General features: G+C 43.0%; 1 protein-coding gene across 1 annotated transcript in view; it reads left to right on the top strand.

Annotated features, from left to right (window-relative positions):
- The first annotated feature begins 16,076 nt into the window (after positions 1-16,076).
- The window catches only part of FREM3 (FRAS1 related extracellular matrix 3), a 106,696-nt gene continuing 99,996 nt past the window's right edge, over positions 16,077-22,776 (top strand). Inside the window, exons 1-2 of the mRNA XM_077476970.1 lie at positions 16,077-21,218; positions 22,106-22,195. Coding sequence (XP_077333096.1) covers positions 16,184-21,218; positions 22,106-22,195 — 5,125 coding nt within the window. The 5' untranslated portion in view covers positions 16,077-16,183. The remainder of the gene's footprint in view (positions 21,219-22,105; positions 22,196-22,776) is intronic.

Genomic DNA, 22,776 nt, shown 5'->3' with positions numbered 1-22,776 from the left:
ACATTTGTGGGTGTATGCGGAGAATGTGGGCTATGTTCAATTTCTTTAAAAACTATTTATGTAAAATTTGGTCTGGCTACGAAAAAATAATATGACAATCTTCAAAATTTTCAGTCTTCCTTTCTGTCACTCTGCTCTCTCAAACTACAGTATTAGTACTCCACTTGCACTGCAGTATACCTGATTGGCTACGTGTGCTGCTTTTCCCTTTCCTAGCCTGAGCTCTTTTGTATAAGGACTGCAAAAGGTTGGTGCCAAGTCAAATTCAGGTACCTACAGGTTGCATTTAAAAGGGAATTTCAAGCTTTCTGGAGTTTTAAATAATTAGCTTAGTCCAGTTTGGAGTAAACAAAATATTTGCATGCCAGAATGAACGGACTGCTGCTTAGGCTTGTGCTACGTTCCTCAAGCAGTGCTGTGTTCCAGAAGCAGTACCAGCAGCTTCCCTTCTACTCCCAGATACTCTGCACAATATAGGAGAAGCCTTGTACTTTTATCAGTCAATGAAAAGCTTCCTCTGATTGGCTGAGATGGGGAGGAGGGAGGATGACATTGCAATCTCCAACTCGGCTAATCAGAGGCAGCCTTGTATTTTCTTGATAAAAGTACAAGGCTTCTCCTATATGGTGAAGATGCAAATTTGGCAACTCTCTCTATATCCAGGAAAAGAAGTGAAGTCTCTGGTACTGCTACCAGAACACAGTGCCACTAAGGCTACTTTCACACTGTAGCTGCTGCATGTATGCGGTAAAGTACCGCTAATTTTAGCAGTGCTTTTTGGCAGCCAGCGGGCGCTTTTAACACCCACTAGCAGCTGAAGAAAAGAGTAAAAGCGCCCGTATTTCGGTGCTGCCGAAGGTCTTTGCAGAAGCTTCAGCAGCGCTGCCCATTCATTTCGATGGGCAGGGCATTTTGGGAGCTGTGTATACACAGCTCCCAAATTGCCCCAAAGATGCTGCTTGCAGGACTTTTCACAACATCCCGCAAGCACACCACCCCAGTGAGAAAAGTCACACTGAAATGAATGGGGAGGTGGTTTTCAGGCGTTAGTTAGAGGCTATTTCCAGCGCTAAAATGCCTAAAAACGCCTCAATGTGAAAGCAGCCTTAATGTAGCACAACAGCCTAAGTAGTGGCCAGTCCATTCTAGCCTGCATATGATTTGTTTGGTACAAGCTGGCCCAAACAAATTATTTAAAATGTCAGGAAAGCTAGAATTCTTTTTTAGTACATGTAGAAAAGTACTAATCAATACAGAGATGAAATAATGTGTATCTTTTATTGCTGTCTGGAGTTCAGCTTTAAATTACAGTGATTGATTCACCAGCAGAGAACGTTTGGTGAATGTCGCATTAAAAATATCATGCATACATATTATCCGCTATAAAGGGCTAATATTGTTGTCACATGCTGCGTACACACAACCGGTTTTCCCGTTGTCGTCAGTTTTCTCTACGGAGTTCCGACAGACTTCCTCTGAAACTGTCGTGCGTAAGAACGCGGTGACGTACAGCACGTACAACGGGACTAGAAAAAGGAAGTTCAATAGCCAGTAGCCAATAGCTTCTGTCTCGTATTTCCTTCAGAGCAAGCGTCGTTTCTGGTCCGTCGGAACAGCATACAGACGAGCGGTTTTCCCAATAGGAATTGGTTTCGTCGGAAAAATATTTAAAACATGTTCTATTTCTAGGTCCGTCAGAATTTTCGGTAAAAAAAGATGAGGCGTACACACGATCGGAAAATATATACGATGAAAAGCTTCCGTCTGACTTTTTCTGTCGGACATTCCGCTCGTGTGTTCGCGGCATAACAGTTACACAAAAAGGTTCACATTTTTACAAAAAAAGGAGAAGTGAACTAACACCTAAGGCTGGCCATACATTGTACAATTTTCTTATTCATTTCCTTTAGATTTACCTTCAACTATGTAGTACAAGGGCCTGCCTGATTGCATACAAATTGAAAGTGCTTAGGTTTGACCTCATATTATATGGCTTTGGTAAATCTAAAGGAAAATTGTACAAGAAAATTGTATAATGTATGGCCAGCCTAACGCCCTCCCCACCCCAACCCTAGTCCATGCTGCACTTACCTCCGTGTATAATTAGCTGTCACTACCCTCAGAGCCAGTGCAGTGGTTCTGGGATTTGAAATCTCTGCACTTCTTTGCCTACTTTCTTTCGGCCTTCCAGAGTGGATCAGAGAAATTGCAATTGGTCAAAGTGGTCACATGCCAGCACATGATCCATCCCAGAAGCCCTAAGAAACGAAGGGGAAGAGAAGCTGGGTTTTCCAAACTCGGGACTAGTGCAGCAGCTGCGAGGGCAGTTACAGCTCACCCCCCACAAAGGTAAGTACAGTGGGGACCGGGGGTGTGGTGGGGAGATGTTAATACACCTTTTCAATTTTTGTGAAAAAGTGAACTTACATTTTAAATATTGATAATCTTATACTTGCTGACCTCAAATGTATGTCATTCTTATACCACCCAGATACTTCTACAGCCTGCATTGTATTGTATTGTTTATAGACCAACTCCATGTTTACATTTTTAAGTCTTTACATTTTCCGTTTGTTTATAAAACCTTCATACTGGTACGCTTAAAACAGCAGTACATGGATGTCATGATGATATTAAACATACCTCAATATGAATTTACTAAATGAGGATTTCTGTATATATGCTTCATCAAGCATAACATTTTCCAAAAATTAAATTGTTCATTTTGCCATGAATGTAAAACAGTGCACCGTCCCTTTAAATAAAATACCAGAGCCTCCACTGCCTATTGAAACTCTGGAATTTAGCAGCTCAATGGCACAGCGTGGCTTAGCACCAGGAGGGGAACTGCCTTATTTCTTTGTCTAGTTTTAGTCTCTAAGGGGCTTTATTAGGACACTGGGGTAAATATTTTCAGAATAGAAATGTTTTAGATGAGATGAATCTGCCATAACCATAAGTGACCTAAACAGGATGCAACATTATCTGCGATTATCTTTACACTACCCCAAGGGTGGATCAATTGTAAATTGCGTCTATGGTAAACTCTTAAATCGCTCCCCTGTCCAAATATCTTACATCCATATTTCAGATAACTTTTAGATAGTATGAACCCAAAAATGCAAGTCAAACTTGATAGTCTTTTATTTGACAATATATCCCTACCAGAGAGTGGTTGATCCATTATCTCAGTGGGGTTCAAATCCCAACCACGACACTACCTGCCTGGAGTTTGCATGTTCTCCCTGTGCCTGCGTGGGTTTCCTCCGGGTACTCCGGTTTCCTCCCACACTCCAAAGACATGCAGGTAGGTTAATTGTCTTCTGTCCAAAATTGGCCCTAGTATATGAATGGGGACCTTGGATTGTGGGCGCCTTGAGGGTATGGACCAATGTGAGTGTGCAATGTACAGGGATGGGGTCTATTGTAGACACTCACTCAGGTTGAACTGGATGGACTGGTGTCTTTATTCAACCTTACTAACTATGAAACTATGAAGTGTGCTGAGACAATGGTCACCTATGTAACAGCGCAGTCACTGCAGACTCCAGCTGGTTACCTGAGCAATGTTCAGCTGCATTGCTCAGTGTCGTTCTCCCCTGTCTCTGTAATCTCCACAAGTAGGCAAACTTTTACATCAGAGTCTACCCTTTCACATCTGAAGCCCCCTTCTCATCAAATTCCCACCTTTCACATCAGATCCACCTCCTCTTTCACAAATGGAACACCCGTCACATCAGATTCCCCCCTTTCATATCCGAAGCCCATCCACAGGGCCGTCTTTAAGGCAGGGCAAAAGAGGCATCTGCCCTAGGCCCCATCATTGTTGTGGGGTCCAAAGCAGCTGCCTCATACTTGCCAACTATGCCAGTTCAAATTCCCTCAAAGTTTTAGTCCAGTGCTGTGTCCCGATATCTCAGTGTGAAGTGTTACTAATGCTGCTCAGCTTTGCCCTATTGTACAGATGACTCACCTGCAGACCCTGTGTTTGCATGTAAATAGCCTGCATTAATATGCAGATAGCAGGGACATTAATCTGTAAATAGCTGCTGACCGGCTGCATTAATATGTAAATAGAGGCGGAATTCATATGTATATCATTCCCTCCTGAGGTCATATCCACCATCACTTCTGCTGACTGCTGCCCACTGGAAAGTTAAAGGGACAAGCTGGAAATTCCTGCCTTCAACTGTGGTCATTAAGCCTAACATCAGCCTGTTCTACAAAGGTAAGAAACTTGGAGATGGAACCCTTTTTCAAAATAAGCACCGAGAATTGTGGTGCATGTGAATACACACATCTCAGCAGATGCATGAGGGTGTCATTACCATTTAATGTCACTGTTGTGTATCTGCTAAAGGGCAGCAAATTTCTATGGTGTCAGGAAAGCAATTTTGCATGTGTTCCCGACAGACAAATGTGAAAGCAGGCTAAATGTCTGAGTTACATTAGTGGTCAGTGTAAATATTCTTATTACATTGAGGCTTGGTGTACAATCCTTTCATTCAGACTAGCGGCCAGTGTGAATGTCCCCTTTACATTGTTGGTCAGTGTAAATCCCCATTACATTAGTGGCCAGTGTAAATCCCCATCACATTAGTGTTCAATGTGAATCCCCATTACATTGGAGTTTTCTGTCTATTGATAGGTCCCCTCACCTCCCCCGTCCATGGTGTGCAGGCAGTGATGAGATGATGGGCTGTAACCTTTAGCAACCAATCAGTGAGTAGTAATGATGTGCACTATACTCTTGCAACCAATCATTGAGCGGTAAGGATATGCAGTAACCTCTAGCAACCAACTAGAAAGCAGTAATAATGTGCAGTAACCTCTAGCAACCAATTGGTAATCAGTATTGATGTACAGTAATCTCTAGCAACCAATCAACAAGCAGAAGTCATGTGTTGTAACCTCTACCAAAAAAAAAAAAATGTGAGCCATAATGTGTGCTGTAACCTCTAGCAGTGAGTGTTAATGATACACTGTAATCTCTGGAAACCAATCACAATCGCTGCCTGATCTTATTCAGTAAACTGATTTTGAGTCTAGCTACTATTTATTTTAGACTCAGAGCAGATGAAGAGCGAAATTCCCCAAGAAAATATTTGTCCAGGGTCCAATCAATACTAAAGACAGTCCTCCCCATCCACATCAGATTCCCCCTTTCACATAAGGAGCCGCCTTCACATCAGATTTCCCCTTTCACATGAGAAGACCATCTACATCAGATTGCCCCTCATCCTTTCACATCAGGAACTGCTTGCTGTGAACACAATGTGTGTGGGCTAAAACCTCTTCATGACACCCTACTGATGTGGTACAGGTGTAGAAGCATCAACAGTGTTATTAACTCTGAGTGTGGGTCCCAACATTATATCCAGCATCCTGTTGGCCACATGAACTTCTTTGTTAACTTTTTACTAGAGATAGGTTTAGGCAATTGCCAATACCCACACAGGTGGGATTAGGCAATGTGATCTGCCATAAGAGGAACAGTAACAGAGGTGGCCACCAACCTATGGTATTGTTTCCCAGCTTTACCTGTGATCGAAGTGTCTACTGCATTCGCCCATTGTGGCTGTAAGATGTAGAGCCCTCCATTCAGGTTCCTGTGAGGACAACCCACTTGTATCCTCATTTGGAGTGGTCCCTTGGCTGGAGGTGCATTTATCAGGTGGGTAGCTTACACAGTCTCCTGGTTCCTAAGGCTGGCCATACATTGTACAATTAAAAGTAAAAAGAGCTATATCATGTGATGCTGTTCTATATTTCAATAAACTAGTTATGAGGAGATAACCCCTGGGTGTGCATACAATTATTAATTTTTTTTTTTTTTTTTTGTACAAGTTTACCCTATGTACACACCCTGCCATTAAATATGGTGGTACCCTCATATATTCAATATTTTTCAGGTTCCCGGTTTTTATTTTTTATTTTTAGAACCACCTCCGTGAGTTCTCCCACCTCTGAAGCCTATGAGGGAGGACCTGGCCGTTGGAAGCATAACCTCCACCAATAGGAGGTGTCCACATCATGCAGACAGTAATGCAAACGTGTAAAGAAGGACCCCAGAAAATAAATAAGAGAGAAGGATCATCACATGACTGTGGGTTCAAGTTTTCATATCATCAGTTAGTTAGAGAGAATTTGGAGGAATAGGGGTTGCTAATATCATGAGTTGGGTCTTAGCCCTTGTACACACGGTCGGACATTCTGATGGAAAATGTCTGATCGGACCGTGTTGTTGGATAATCCGACTGTGTGTGGGCTCCATTGGACTGTTTCCGTCAGAATATCCAACGGACAAAGTTTTAGAGCTGGGCTATAAAACTTTCAGACAACATGATCCGATAGGACTTTGTCCGATTGTATGTAGAGAATTCCGATCGGACAAAGTGCCACACATGCTCAGATCAAATTCCTAGACCAAAGCTATTGGCTACTAGCCTGAACGTAGTCCCGTCTGAACGAAATACCGCTGTCGCGTTACGTACGATCGGATTTTCCAACAACTTTGTCTGACCGTGTGTATGCAACACAAGTTTCAGACAAAATCCGTCGGACAAAATCTGACAGATTTTGTTGTCGGAATGTCCGACCGTGTGTACAAGGGCTTAAAGATTTTTCCATAACTAGTGGCTGGATAGGGCAGCGGTCATTCTCATGGCAATGAGTAGTTTTAGTGTGACACAGTTCCAGCTATTACTGCAGCACTTCATCCCATATCATCTTCTGACTGCCCTCTCCACAAAGCCAGGAGACTGAATACAATAAAAGCTTTCAGGTGAAAAGTCCAAAGTATATTTAATGGGTTTGTAGCTGTGTGAAGATGCTGTTTGATCTGGAGAGCTATTATGCTTTCATAACCAGACTCCTGTCTTAATCTTGCAGACAATCAAAGGAGCTTTCTCATATGGCAGTTTCTTGTGTGTTTAAGGTACTCATTTATTATTATTACATGTGAATGATCTTCAGTGGTCATTGATTGTAATAATATGCAACAGGTTATTTTTTATTGTCTTTTATTTTAGTCCAGTTGTTGTTGATGTATGTATGACTGAACCGTGAAACCTACTACCTTATATGTTGTCATTTGAAATTTTAAAGGGTATCTGAATTTAGGTCTATCTACCTACGTATCTGCCTACGTATCTATCTATCTATCTATCTATCTATCTATCTATCTATCTATCTATCTATCTATCTATCTATCTATCTATCTATCCATCTCAGAGTGGAAAAAGCTAGATCCGCTCTCCGCTTTTTATTTTGTCCTTGTTGCAGATTTTCCCTCATTTAATATCTAGTAAACCTATTGCAACCCAGGGGACATCGCTCTAAAAATGCCCCAGATAGAAGTAAAAACCCACTAGAGGCTCTGATCCCTCCCTATGCTATCCAAAACTAAAAAAAAAAAGTTTTGGATGGACATATACCTTAAAGTGGTCGTAAAGCCTAAACATTTTTTTACCTTAATGCATTCCTTGCATTAAGGTAAAAAATGTTTAGGTGTCAGCATCCCCCCTCACCCCCCCCCCCCCCATTTACTTACCTGAGCCATTATTGGATCCAGCATGGTGCACATCTGCAGCTCTTATCCCCCTCACTTCCAGGTCTCGCTTGCTTTGCTGGGGCCCCAGGGAGCCACTGGCTCCCAGTGATGTGGACCAAAGCTAGTGACAAGGGAGTGGTGCCTTGTCAATGGATGCCGCATTGGGGCTTGGGAGCGAGCACACATGAGTGCCCCCATGGAAAGCGGCTTCCCATGGGAGGACTGGACAGAGGGGAGGGGCCCCAAAAAGAGGAGATATGCAACCGCACTGTTCAATTCCATTGCACAGAGCAGATAAGTATAGACATGCTTGTTATTATAATGTTATTTTTATTTTTTTAATTTATCTTTAATTATCTGAGAGAATTCAGCAAAATAAAAAACAGAGAAAATTACTATCAGTTGCATCTCAAATCTGCCCAAACTGACTTTTTTTTGCAAATCTCAATTATTTTCATCCAGTTTTCAATGGCAAATATAATTTTGTATATATATATATATATATATATATATACACACACACACACACACACACACACACACACACACACATTATCTCACAAAAGTGAGTACATCCCTCACATTTTTGTAAATATTTTATTATATCTTCATGTGACAACACTGAAGAAATTACACTTTGCTACAATGTAAAGTAGTGAGTGTACAGCTTGTATAACAGTGTAAATTTGCTGCCCCTTCAAAATAACTCAACGCACAGCCAATAATGTCTAAACTGCTGGCAACAAAAGGGAGTACACCCCTAAGTGAAAATGTCCAAATTTGGCCCAAAGTGTCAATATTTTGTGTGGCCACCATTATTCCCAACATCATTTTCTAACACTGCCTTAACCCTCCTGGGCATGGAGTTCACCAGATCTTCACAACCCCTTCAACCCCTGCAGCAATGCTGGCAGCACTCATACATCTATTTCCCAAAGACAACCTCTGGATATAACGCTGAGCATGTGCACTCAAGTTCTTTGGTCGACCATGGCGAGGCCTGTTCTAAGTGGAACCTGTCCTGTTAAACCATTGTATGGTCCACTGTATGGTCTTGGCCACCATGCTGTAGCTCAGTTTCACCATGCTGTAGCTCAGTTTCAGGGTCTTGGCAATCTTCTTATAGCCTAGGCCAGTGATGGCGAACCTTGACACCCCAGATGTTTTGGAACTACATTTCCCATGATGCTTTACTACACTGCAGAGTGCAATAGTATTGTGGGAAATGTAGTTCCAAAACATCTGGGGTGCCAAGGTTCGCCATCACTGGCCTAGGCCATCTTTATGTAGAGCAACAATTCTTTTTTTCAGATCCTCAGAGAGTTCGTTACCATGAGGTGCCATGTTGAACTTCCAGCGACCTGTATGAGAGAGTGAGAGCGATAACACCAAATTTAACACACCTGCTCCCCATTCACACCTAAGAACTTGTAACGCTAATGAGTCACATGACACCGGGGAGGGAAAATGGCAAATTGGGCCCAATTTGGACATTTTCACTTAGGGGTGTACTCACTTGTGTTGCCAGCAGTTCAGACATTAATGGCTGTATGTTGAGTTATTTTGAGGGGACAGCAAATTTACACTGTTATACAAGCTGTACACTCACTACTTTACATTGTAGCAAAGTGTCATTTCTTCAGTGTTGTCACATGAAAAGATATAATAAAATATTTACAAGAATGTGAAGGGTGTACTCACTTTTGTGAGATACTGTATATTGTAAAGTTTGGGGGTGTGTAGTTCAAGTGTCACGCCCGCTAGCGAGTACAGTGCACACCAAGCATTTCCATTTCAGAGCTTGTTGGCCTACTTTTATTTAATGGACAGTTCAAACAAGGTAAAAAGGTTCCAGGAAAACAAAATCAAACGTCTTCCCTCGCTGGGGGGTTTCACCAGTAACACAAAACTAGATATCCTGTCTCTTGGCTCTTATTAACAAAGAAATAGACAATCAGCCTCCTGGTTTATACATACAGCCATGTTTCACTTCAGACCCTTGTCTGTCTCCAATAGACCATTTTCTCACCAACACTCTTTGTATAGCTAGCAGCCCCTTGCTGGTCTAGCCCCAGGCGTGAGTCTCTATCCTTCCCAGTGCATACATTCGCTCTCTGGCTTCTCCCTTGCACACCTGGACTTCTCTTTAGCTATGAGTAAGCACCAGCAGTTACAGTGTGAAACATGTTAGTTATCTATTTTATCTTTTGCTGTATGGATTTTTACTAATAAAGATATTATCGTTGGAGTGCGGCCATCTGGATTACATTTTTCTTTGTATGCCACTTGCATACTGAGCCAGCACCTGTACCTGACGGGGGAGGAGGTTTTGTGAATCAGACGCCTGGAGTGGGTTTTTCCTAAAATGGACTTCTCAGGAGGGTGGAGCCCAGAACCATGATCACGGCACTACTATTAACCCAGCACCCACCTGACCAATCAATGCGCTGGTGGTTTACAAAATCAGGACCCAGGACTAGAGATTTCATTCCACTCAGATCGCTAAGAAATCTCCCGGCTCCAGATCCCAAATGGATTTCTCTAAACAACAAAGAAACTTAAAAGTGTCCCCCTGGAGCCCATCAACCTGCCTGGTTGAAAATCCTGGGTAACATCACCTCGGTGGGGCATCCCTCTGCCACAATATATAAACATATATATATATATATATATATATATATATATATATATATATATATATATGTATGTATGTATGTATATATATATATATATATATACACACACACACACACACACACACACACACACACATATATAAATTTAATAGATAAAATAAGAAAAGTGTCACCCTACTAGTGAAGTGAGTGCAAAATTGCAGATGTAATTGCAGTGGTTGCTAATCTCTGATATGCTTTATTACTGTACTTTGTATCTGTTATGCCGCGTACACACGTATCAGACTATCCGGCGGACTTAGTCTGGCGGACAAACCGCCAGACTGTCCGCCGGACTTTCCGAATGAGCAACCTGCCCACACACGGCACTTTTGTGGCGGACTAGATACGGCGGACTAAGTCCGCCGGACTATCTGCCGTACTTTTGAAATGAACGGACTCGCCCACACACACGGAGGAAAGTCCGCTCATTTTGAGTGCGGCTCCAGGTAGCCGGGACCAGCGAAGGAGGTGTCGCTGGCCCCGTCACCTAGTATGGACTTAAAGGGGAATCCCTATGCCATATCAGACCCTTATCCGAGCGCGCTACCCGGCCGGCCAGCAAAGGGGGTGGGGGCGAGCGGCCCCCCCACCCCAAAGCACCTTGTCCCCATGTTGATGAGGACAAGGGCCTCTTCCCGACAACCCTGGCCGGGGTCTGCGGACGGGGGGCTTATCGGAATCCGTGAGCCCCCTTTAATAAGGGGGCCCCCGGATCCCGGCCCGCCACCCTATATGAATGAGTATGGGGTACAATGTACCCCTACCCATTCACCTGAGAAAAAAATGTAAAAAAACACAACACACATGGGTTAAATTAGTTTATTGCACAGCTCCGGGGGTCTTCTTCTGTGGTCGGGGGTCTTCTAGCAGAAGATAGCGGAAGAGTCCGGCGAGAAGACCCCCGAAGACGGAAGAAGACCCCTGGAGCTGTGCAATAAACTATTTTAACTATTTGTGTGTTGTGCTTTTTTTATTTTTTTTATTTCACAGGTGAATGGGTAGGGGTACATTCTACCCCATACTCATTCACATAGGGTGGGGGTCCGGAATTCGGGGGGCCCCCTTATTAAAGGGGGCTCACGGATTCCGATAAGCCCCCCGCCGCGCAGCCCCCCTTCCCCAAGGCACCCCCCCCCCCATGTTGAGGGCACGCCGCCTGGTACGGCTCAGGAGGGGGGGCTCTCGCTCGTTCCCACCCCCTTTCCTGGCCGGGGGGGTAGCGTGCTCGGATAAGGGTCTGATATGGACTGGGGGGAACCCCCACGCCGTTTTTTCGGCGTAGGGATTCCCCTTTAAGTCCATACCAGGTGACGGGGCCAGCGGCGACTCCTTTGCTGGTCCCGGCTACCTGGAGCCACGCTCAAAATGAGCGGACTTTTCTCCGGGCGGGAAAAGTCCGTTAATTTCAAAAGTACGGCGGACTAGCACACACACAGCCATTGGGTAAATAAAGTCCGCCGGAGCCCACACATGGGCGGATTGTTTGATCGTGTGTACGGGGCTTTTGAGTTTTTGCTGCCGTTTTGTATCTCATGCGTCAAGCCCAGTTCAAACTGGTGAGACAGGCACTCTGCCTTTAAGAGCACATGTCGCATCACAAGTTGCACCACATTAAGTGCAATGGAACCAGTGGAGGTGCGTCCATAAGGGCGTACGGCCGCCGCCCCCTCTTTTCAGCCACCCCCTCTAGCACCAATAGATAGATTCTTGCATTGCATGAATCTAGCTATGGCCACTGCAGCCCCCCCCCCCCCATTCAGGCGCCTGGCCCCTTTTCGGGTGCCTGAATTACAGCGGCAGTTTTTTTTTAAGCACCAGATTAGAGCCATAGGCTCTAATAGGCATCAAAAAAGGTGACCTGTGAGCGTCAAGCTGGATGCTCGCAGGTCACTCAGCTGTGTTAGAAAAGCAAAATGAATATTCACTTTCCTAACACTAAACCACCTCTCCGCCAATCCGGTGCTGGGATCTGTTACCCGTCACCTGATTGGCTGAAACGACAGGCACTGTGATTGGACCATAGGTGTGCTCAGCCTATTACGTTAGGGTGTGCACCCCAGAGCTCAAATACACATGCATGTGTGTGTGTCTACATATATTAGACCCCTACACATTGATCTCCCTGCCGCCACAGTGAAAGAGAAAAGCATAAACACGTCTCTTATGGCAGAGCCGGTAAGAGGGAGATCTTTCCCATCTTCCTGCTGCTACATAGAGCGATAATACTAATGAGCATGGGGTGAATACAGTGATTACTTCTAGCAGCTATAGCCACTGGCAATAATTGCATGCTAGAAATCCAACGTACTGGTTGTAACTAAGTCGATCAATGGATCACTGAGGGTACAATCAGCATGCTCATTGGATCAAATCGCGGCCAATCCCTGCTGAAGTGGACAAGATTCCATCTATCTATGGCTCTGGCTTTACTGGGACAAAGTCAAAACAGCACTAGAATGTAATTACATTGTGTAACACTGAACTAATGGAACTAGCAAGGTGCACCTAATATAGTGACTGGTGAGTGTATGTATAATTATGAAGAGATCATTTAGTAGATGGCATATGGGGATGTGGGCTGTGCTGGGAGTTCCTAGGATCCAGATACAGTTTTATAATATGAGATATTTGTATAATTATGAAGAGAACAATTAGTAGATGACATGTGGGGATGTGGGCTGTGCTGGGAGTTAGGCATGCACTAATCCAGGGGCAGCTCCGGGGGGGTGCTTGGGTTCACCACCATCTCTGCGACCATCTCTGTCACTGGGTCGGCAAGGTCGGCACACAACATACTGAGTCTTGCAGTCATTGGGGGCTCTTAGCTGTATCTCCCCGGGCAGAGGAGGTGGTGGGTGGGCCAAGGTTGTGGCTGAACTCCCCTTCATACACACTCACACGTGGCTGCTCTGGCTGATCGAGCAGCTGGAATTGGGAAGGAGAGGGAGCAGAGATGGCAGCCTGGGAGTCATCTACTTCCAGCCACATGGTAAGTGGCTGATGGGGAGAAGTTTACCTTTATCACAGGAGGAATTCCCTCCATGCGCCATCTGTGCTGCTCAGTGGCATCACTAGGGGCAATCTGGGGCCCATAGCCTTGAGTCTCTGCAGGGGTCCCCAAGTGGAGGGGAGGCTCTCTGGGGATCCTGGTGTAAGGGAGAGGCTCTCTGGGGACTCTGAAGTAAGTGAGAGGCTCTCTGGGGACCCTGATGAAAGGGGAAGGCTCTCTGGGGACCCTGATGTAAGAGGGAGGCTCTCTGGGGACTCTGATGTAAGGAGAGGCTCTCTGGGGAAGTGGGCTGTGTGCTGGGAGTTCCTAGGATCCAGATACAGTTGATGTATTATGTATATATGTTTGATTATGTAGAGGACATATAGTAGATGACATATCGGGATATGGGCTGTGCTGGGAGTTCCTAGGATCCAGATATAGATTTATAATATAAAATGTATGTTTGATTATGAAGAGAACATTTAGTAGATGACATGGTGGAATGTGGGCTGTGCTTGGAGTTCCTAGGATGCAGAGACAGTTTATGATAGAAGATGTATACATAGGGTTGCCACCTGTCCGGGATTCACCCGGACAGTACAGGATTTGAATCATGTGTCCAGGTTTCCGTCAGACAGAAATCCGGACATATTATTCAGACTGGGCTATATCTCCCCAAGTAACTGAGATTGTCACACACAAATCTGTTCAGGAGCTGCGGGCGACTGTTTCGGGGCAGGTTTAGCATCACTGGGTGGCAGGGCAGTGATGTCAGCAAGAGCAATTTGATCACACTCACCAAGGTGGATAAAAATTTATGATTTTTATTTTTATTTAAATGGGATTTTTTATGATTTTTATCAAACGTAATTTAATAAAATGCTTGCGGAGTAAAAATCTATCTAAAGATCATTTTCTATTTAGGATACACTAATAATTTAGTTTATTCAGCATGGAATGGAGCTTAGTTATATAGCATGAGGCTGTATAGTCTGCAATATTTTGGTAAACTCATTCAATGAATCCAAGCTCTGCACGCTGAGATAACATACACTGCATTGATGCATTCACACAATGTCACAGTAACCATGAGATAAATCAAAGTTCAAGAATATTCCTTTATCCCATTGTTTTGTAAATCTATGTACACTACAAACTGTACGATTGAATCGGTTCTGATATCGCTGTTTTACTAACCTGACAGCTTATTATTCTAAATAGGAAACCTTCATTTTGTTTGCAAATATTAAAGATTCTAACTACCAGCAAGAATAAGTCCTTACATTTAAAGAGAACCTGTCATATCAGATCCATCATGGCAGAGCCTGTTACCGGGCATCCACTCACCTGCTGCCACCTGCTGCATCACCACCCATTAAAGTGAATGGGACTATCGGGGAGTCAACAGCGGGTCAGAGGAGGAGCTGCTGCAGGACAGAGATGACTGTTGCTCTTTAAAAATTATGATTTAAATGAAAATCCACCCTGACACCCAGTGTTTGCTGCTGAACGCTATGTGCACCACATTACTCTCCTTGGGGCACCTGAAAATGTCCCAGGCCACTAAAGTGTTTGGGTTTGGCTTGAAGAAAAGTTGGCAATCCTATATATATGATTATGTAGAGGAAATTTAGTAGATGGCATATGGGGATGTGGGCTGGGAGCTGGGAGTTCCTAGGATCCAGATACCATTGATGTGTATGTATTATTGTGTAGAGGATATTTAGTAGATGACATGGTGAGATGTGGGCTGTGCTGGGAGTTCCTTTAGGATCCAGAGACAGTTTATAATAAGAGATGTATGTATGCTTATGTGGAGAACATTTAGTAGATGACATATGGGGATGTGAGCTGTGCTGGGAGTTCCTAGGATCCAGAGACAGTCTATAATACAGATTTATAATATAAGATGTATGTATAATTATGTAGAGAACATTTAGTAGATGACATATGGGGATGTGAGCTGTGCTGGGAGTTCCTAGGATCCAGAGACAGTCTATAATACAGATTTATAATATAAGATGTATGTATGCTTATGTGGAGATCATTTAGTAGATGACATGGTATCTGTGCTGGGAGTTCCTATGATGTAGATACAGTTTACAATATAAGATGTATATATGATTATATGTAGAGAACATTTAGTAAATGACATAGTCGGATCTGTGCTGGGAGTTATATGATGCAGATACAGTTTACAATATATCATATATATATATATGATTACATAGAGATAACATTTAGTAGATGCCATGGTTGGATATATGCTGGGAGTTCCTAGGATCCAGATCCAGTTTACAATATATTGTATATATATATATATATATATATATATATATATATATTAATATATATATATATATATATATATATATATATATAAGTGATTATATGTAGAGAACATTTAGTAGATGACATGGTGGGATCTGTGCTGGGAGTTATATGATGCAGATACAGTTTACGATATATCATATAAATATATATGTGATTATATGTAGAGAAGATTTAGTAGATGACATTATGGGATCTGTGCTGGGAGTTCCTAGGATACAGATCCAGTTTACACTATATATATATATATATATATATATATATATATATATATATATATATATATATATATATATATATATATATATATATATGTGTGTGTGATTATATGTAGAGAAGATTTAGTAGATGACATTATGGGATCTGTGCTGGGAGCTCCTAGGATCCAGAGGTCAGGGAGGGCTGTACATTATGGGTGGGCGAGGACTATAGGGGGGTATAGATTGCAGGCAGCCCCTCCCAGCTGTACTAATACCTGCACAGCCCCGATCCCCCCGGCACTCATCTCTCCGGGGTCTAGCAGCTCTGTGTCCTGATCTCACCTGCAGCTCCTTGTACAGCACCGATCTCAGCGCTGTCATTGTACTCCTCGCTGTGTTGGGACATTGCAGCCCCGTACAGGGCAATAGGATGGCCCGCTGGATCGTGGTGACCCCAGGCGGGTACAGAGGACCTCCGATTGTCATCTACTTGATCCATGCTTTCCTGACTCTCCTGACCTGTGTGCAGGCACAGCCGGCTTCCCGAACCCTCAATGCCGATCACATCATCGTGGCCAACCGAGGAGTCCGTGTCCCCTTCGGGCGATCTGTGTCCGTGGACCCCGTACAGGACCTGCTCATCCAAGTACAGCCCGGAGACAAGTGTGTGCTGACTGCGCTGGGGAACGATCCTTTGTCCCAGAGACCGGGCTGGTTGTCCCCTAAGAGGTTCCCCTGTGACTTCGGTCCTGGAGAAGTGAAGTACACCCACCTGGGCTCCCGCAGTCCCCCCCGGGATAAAGTAAGGATGCAGCTTAAATACGACTCTCCTACAGAGACTCTCATCATCCCTTTTGTCTTGGAGGTGGAGGTGATATTCCAGCAGTTGGAGATAGTCACTCGCAATCTGCCACTTGTAGTAGAAAAGCTGCATGGACTCAGTGTCCCCATTGACAAGAAAGTCTTGGCTTTCACCTATGACCCTGCCAAGGAGTCCTGCAAGATCACCCCCCTCCTTGGCACAGGTGGGATACCAAGGTATGGACACCTCGTCAACTTGACTTCCACCTCCCAGCAGGGCATTGACTGTCAAAGTTTTACTAGTTCAGGATTCCGTTACCAGCACACAGCCCCTCACAATTCACCCAACAGAGACTACTTGCCCATGCTGGTGGAACTGACAAGTGGCAGTGGTCCTCCTAGACAGGAGCACTTCCATCTGACTGTCAGGATTAAGGAGGGGGTTGAGAACACCCAACCACATCCTAGTTTTGTTTCTATGCTTATGATGGAGGTGGACCAGTTCGTACTTACCGCCCTGACCCCTGAGATGTTGGCAGCCGAGGATCTGGAATCTGACCCTGGTGATCTCATCTTCAACCTGACAAATCCTCTAGACCCAGACACCTCTGGGTACCTGGTGAGCACAGATGATCAGAACCTACCCATCACCTCCTTTTTCCAAAGAGATGTTACAGAGCTAAAGATCGCCTACCAGCCCCCATCCAGCGAGTCCTGGCTGGAGAGGATCCTTCAACTAGAGATGCAGGTGATTGATACTGAGGGTGCATCCTCAGAAACCTTTGCCTTTATGATTGTGGTCAAGCCTATGAACACTTTGGCTCCCCTGGCAACACGGAATTCTGGTCTTTGGCTTATGGAGGGCCAGTCGAGACCTCTGTCTGGACCAGGCTCTGGATTGAACAATCTGATCATCAGTGATGAGGACAATCTAGATGAGGTGAAACTGAGTGTGGTGGGGGGGCTCAGACATGGACAGCTTGTTCTGGCACATGGGAGCTCTGCTAGCGACAGTGGGAGCAATGGCTTTACTTTCTCGCCTCAAGAATTGCACTCTGGTGTGGTTGTCTACCAGCATGATGGCAGTGACACATACAGTGATAATCTCATTCTAAGAATGGACGATGGTAAGCATCGTGTGGAATTGCTCTATCCCATCACAGTATCTCCCACTGATGATGAGCCCCCTGTGCTCAATGCAAACACTGGACTAAATCTACCAGAAAAAAGTTTTGCCCTTATTTCACCTTTTATGCTCAGTGCTACAGACATTGATTCAGAAGATTCAACAATCCTTTTTGTGCTGCAGGAGCTCCACAGCCAACTTGGGGAAATAGTTCTTAGGCAGATGGAGGAACCTGCTGAGGAAGAAGGCTGGAGATACCTTCCAGAGGAAGCAGTGTATGAAAGAGTGGTAAGCCAGTGGTACCAACAAGATATTGTGGATGGAAAACTGTATTATAAACATGTAGGACCACACAGTACTGAGACTGTATTAGATACGATACTGTTCATGGTAATGGATGACAATGATCCACCTAACCAGTCTGGACAACAGGTGTTCACTGTACGAATAGAGCCTATAGATGACATTCCACCAGAGCTATTCCAAGGGACAACTTTACATCTCACCGTTAAAGAATATGAACTAACCCCTTTAAAAAAAAAGAATCTACGCTACACAGATTTGGATACAGATGACAGAAACCTCAAGTACACTATACACAGTCACCCAAGAGACACTGATCCCAATCACCCTCTTCTGACTGGCCAAATAGTGCTTAGCGACCTCCCAGGGGTTCCAATCACGTCCTTTACGCAAGCCCAGGTCAACCACCATAAAATTTCCTACAGACCCCCAGAAAAAGAGCTTGGAATAGCTCCCAAAGTTTTGCAGTTTAATTTCACTGTAGAGGATGCTTCAGGAAATTCAGTTCAAGGAACTTTCACTATCTTCTTACAGCCTGTAGACAACAAACCACCTGAGATAACCAACACTGGATTTACTGTCTCAGAGAGAGGTTTTTTTACCATTACTAAAAAGGAACTTGATGCAACAGACCAGGATACAGAAACTAAGAACATTAGGCTTACATTATCTCAAGCACCTTTGCATGGTAATTTGCGATTTCGTGGTGACTCTCTATCACCCGGAGAGTCATTTGGCTTATCTGACATACAGCAGGGCCATTTAACCTATGTGCACAATGGAGATGAATCAGAAGGGGACACTTGTTCATTAGTTGTCAGTGATGGCATACATGAAGTTCCCATAACAATGCGCATTCATGTTAAACCAGTAGATGATGAAGCACCTACTATCATGCTCCCTGGAGGACTTTTAGGATCCTCCTTAGAAGTCCTGGAGAGGGGAGAAACAGAGATTACCACAAATGTCATCCAAGGCACTGACCCCGATACTGATGATTTAATGCTGACATTTATTGTAGAAGAACCTCCCAAAAGAGGGGAAATATTAATCAGTGGTTTACCAGCTGAAAGGTTTACTCAACAGGACCTCCTTAATGGTGATGTTGTGTATGCACATACCTCAGGAGAGATAGGACTTCAGAGGCAGCAAGACTTCTTTAATTTAACAATATCAGACCTTTCTGATGAGTGGGTTGTTGGAGGCAACAAAGTACATGGTGTAAAGGTTCATGTGACAATTCTGCCAGTAGACACTGAAGCCCCCATTGTAAAATTAAGAGAACAATTCTCTGTACTGGAAGGTAGCAAAAACCTGATTACCCCCGATCACCTAGATGCAGAAGATGTTGATTCACCAAAAGATGAAATATTGTGCACTATAATTGTGCAGCCAACATCAGGGTATGTAGAAAATATCTCACCAGCCCCTGGTTCTGAAAGATCCAGATCTGGAACTCCAATCAGTGCATTTAGTATAAGAGATATTCGTCTTGGACATATATATTATGTTCAAAGTATCCACCAGGAAGTAGAACCTGTAGAGGATAGGTTTACCTTCCGCTGTTCTGATGGCATCAGCTTCTCCGAACGCCTCTTCTTCCCAATTGTAATCATACCCACAAATGATGAGAAACCAGAAATCTTTACTAGAGAGTTTATTGTTATGGAGGGTATGAGTCTGGTTATTGACACTCCAATCCTCAACGCTGCTGATGCAGATCAGCCTCCAGATGAGCTTCTCTTTATTATTACCAAACCCCCACAACATGGCAGAGTAATATTGCAGCAAACTTCTTTTCCCATCCTTAACTTCACATTGGAGGATATTAAAGAGAGCTCCAGCATTGTATATGAGCATGATGACTCAGAGACAAAGGAGGACAGTTTTAACATTCTCCTAACTGACGGAGAACACAGTGTAGAAAAGAAAATCCTTGTAATGGTTATCCCTGTAGATGACGAGACACCAAGACTGACAATTAATGATGGTTTAGAGGTTGAAATTGGAGAAACTAAGTTAATTACTAATAAGGTTCTAAAAGCCACTGATTTAGATTCAGATGATACGTCTCTCATATTTGCCATTCGATTTGGCCCCAATCAAGGCCTGTTGCAACGGCTTGACCTGGATGGTTCAGTTGTGAGTAACATAACAGTAGGAATGAATTTTACTCAGGGTGACATTGACAAAGAACTCATCCAGTACACTCACTTAGGCCAAGAAGGTATTCGTGATCTCATCAAGTTTGACATCACAGATGGGACTAACCCATTCATTGACAGATATTTTTACATCAGTATTGGTAGTATTGACATCGCTTTTCCAGATGTTATTAACAAAGGAGTCACTCTAAAAGAGGGAGGAAAGGTAACTTTAACCACTGACCTTCTGAGTACCAGTGACATCAACAGTCCTGATGAAAACTTGAAATTTAGCATTACAAGGGCACCGAGTCGTGGTCACTTAGAGATCACAGATCAGCCTGGAGTCCCAATCACTGCTTTCACTCAGCTTCAGCTAGCTGGAAATAAAATCTATTACATTCACACTTCAGAAGATGAGATGAAGATGGACAGCTTTGAATTTGAAGTTACAGATGGCTACAATCCTGTTTTCCGTACCTTTAGAGTTTCAATAACTGATGTGGACAATAAGAAGCCAGTTCTTACAATTCACGACCTCACAATCAATGAGGGAGAGAACAAGCTTATCACTCCCTTTGAACTCACAGCAGAAGACTTGGACTCTCCTGACTATTTGTTGAGATTTACCATCACTCAAGTACCAGTTCATGGTCACATTTTGCTCAACAACAGTCGTCAGATATCTACATTCACCAAACAAGACCTTAACGAAAACCTCATCAGTTACAAGCATGACGGTAGTGAGACAACCGAAGACAGCTTTTCTTTCACTGTCACTGATGGAACCCACACCGAGTTTTATGTATTTCCTGATACCTCCTTTGAAACGCGAAAACCTCAGATGATGAAGATTAAAGTTAACTCCCTAGATAATGGCATTCCTCAAATTGTTGTTAATAAAGGGGGTTCTACTTTAAGAAGTCTTCCCTCTGGCCATCATGGTTTTCTAATAACCAGTAAATCCTTAAGAGCAGAAGATCGTGACAGTTCCAACAAACTTCTCAAATACCGGATCACAGATGGGCCAAAACATGGTGTTATTATCAACTTGGCTCATGGCAATGACACATTGAGGACATTCACACAGGGTGAGTTAATTTGACATTTCATCTGAACTAAATTCTTATGTACAATACAAACTTTATAGTATACAAAAGCAATAACATTCTGGTTTAGGTAGGTTAGTTTAGGCACATAGAAATCTGAAAAGTACACTAACTTCTAGCAGGTAATCAAAATGTATTTTTTTGTTTCTTTATTAAACTTAATGGTAATCTTTCACAATAGGAAAATGGGGTACTTGTTTTTGAAGGTGTATGCTCCAGGGCTATCATTCTGACCTGTCTCTCAGTACTTGCTGATTTACTAACCTTAAGCATTCTCGTGCTTATTATGTGTCTCAACATCCAATATGAACATGCTTGTTCTTAGAAGTGACTCAAATTAGCAAAGCCAGGATCAGGATGGCAGCCCCAGAGCATTCATCTTCAAAAAGATGTTAGCAATGGCAGTTCATAGTTACATAGATTAAAAAAAGATACACGGCCTTCAAGTTAAAAATAAATACTGGAAAATGTTTCATATTTCTTTCCTGGCAACCTTCTTTTTATAGCTTACTATAGAATACAGCACTTTGTATATCATTTGTTCTGTTATTGTACAAAGTTTACATAGTGGTGAACTTATGTTGTTGTAGAGTTTACATAGTGGTGAACGTATGTTGTTGTAGAGTTTACATAGTGGTGAACGTATGTTGTTGTAGAGTTTACATAGTGGTGAACGTATGTTGTTGTAGAGTTTACATAGTGGTGAACGTATGTTGTTGTAGAGTTTACATAGTGGTGAACGTATGTTGTTGTTGTAGAGTTTACATAGTGGTGAACGTATGTTGTTGTAATTCAATGTAACAATTATTTTCTATCAAACTCTATGGATGTCAAAGGACAAGAAATTACTTCTTTGCTTTTTTCATTAGCTGACATCGATGACCTGAAAGTCTGCTATGTCCTTAAAGATGGTGACAATGCTACCAGTGATATCTTTCACTTCTCAGTAGAAGACAATGGTAAGTTTTTATTCTCATATTTTATACAAAATGTAATGAATTACAACTTAGCATCTGTAAAAGACCCATTTATAAACTGTATGACTCATACATTATTGTAACATAGGTTTATCAAAATTATATAATAATAATAATATTGTTATCAATAATAATTATTATTATTATAAAAATCCTCAGATTTGATTGTGAAGTAAGGCATCCAACCAAAAATTGTTTTTGTAATAGAATGATGAAGGTCTAGAACCTATGTAACACTTTTATTGCAATCTATGCACATACTGGGATAATTTTCTCAAACATCTTGCCTTGCCAGGACACTAGTAGAGTAGGCTGAGGTTAGAAGCTTTGTCATATATTTGCAGTGTTTTTCCTGGTCCCTGTTGTGTTTGGTAGAGGAAGTGGGGGGGGGGGGGATCTCCCCAATGGGATGCAAATCGCCTTCCCTACCTCACCCTATTTTAAACACACAAAAAAAAAATCCAACATTTCCACTAAAAAGATTATACCAAGCAGCCTATTTTTGTAATTTTTTTTCAAAAACAGAATTGGACAGCAAAAGTGTATTGTATAATATGTTTGGT

Source organism: Lithobates pipiens, unplaced genomic scaffold (assembly GCF_037356315.1).
Source record: "Lithobates pipiens isolate NorthernLeopardFrog02 unplaced genomic scaffold, aLitPip1_a1.2 Scaffold_13, whole genome shotgun sequence".
Classification (NCBI taxonomy): Eukaryota; Metazoa; Chordata; class Amphibia; order Anura; family Ranidae; genus Lithobates; species Lithobates pipiens.
Note: the sequence above shows the minus strand (reverse complement) of the source record. Positions and strands in the feature narration are given on the sequence as shown.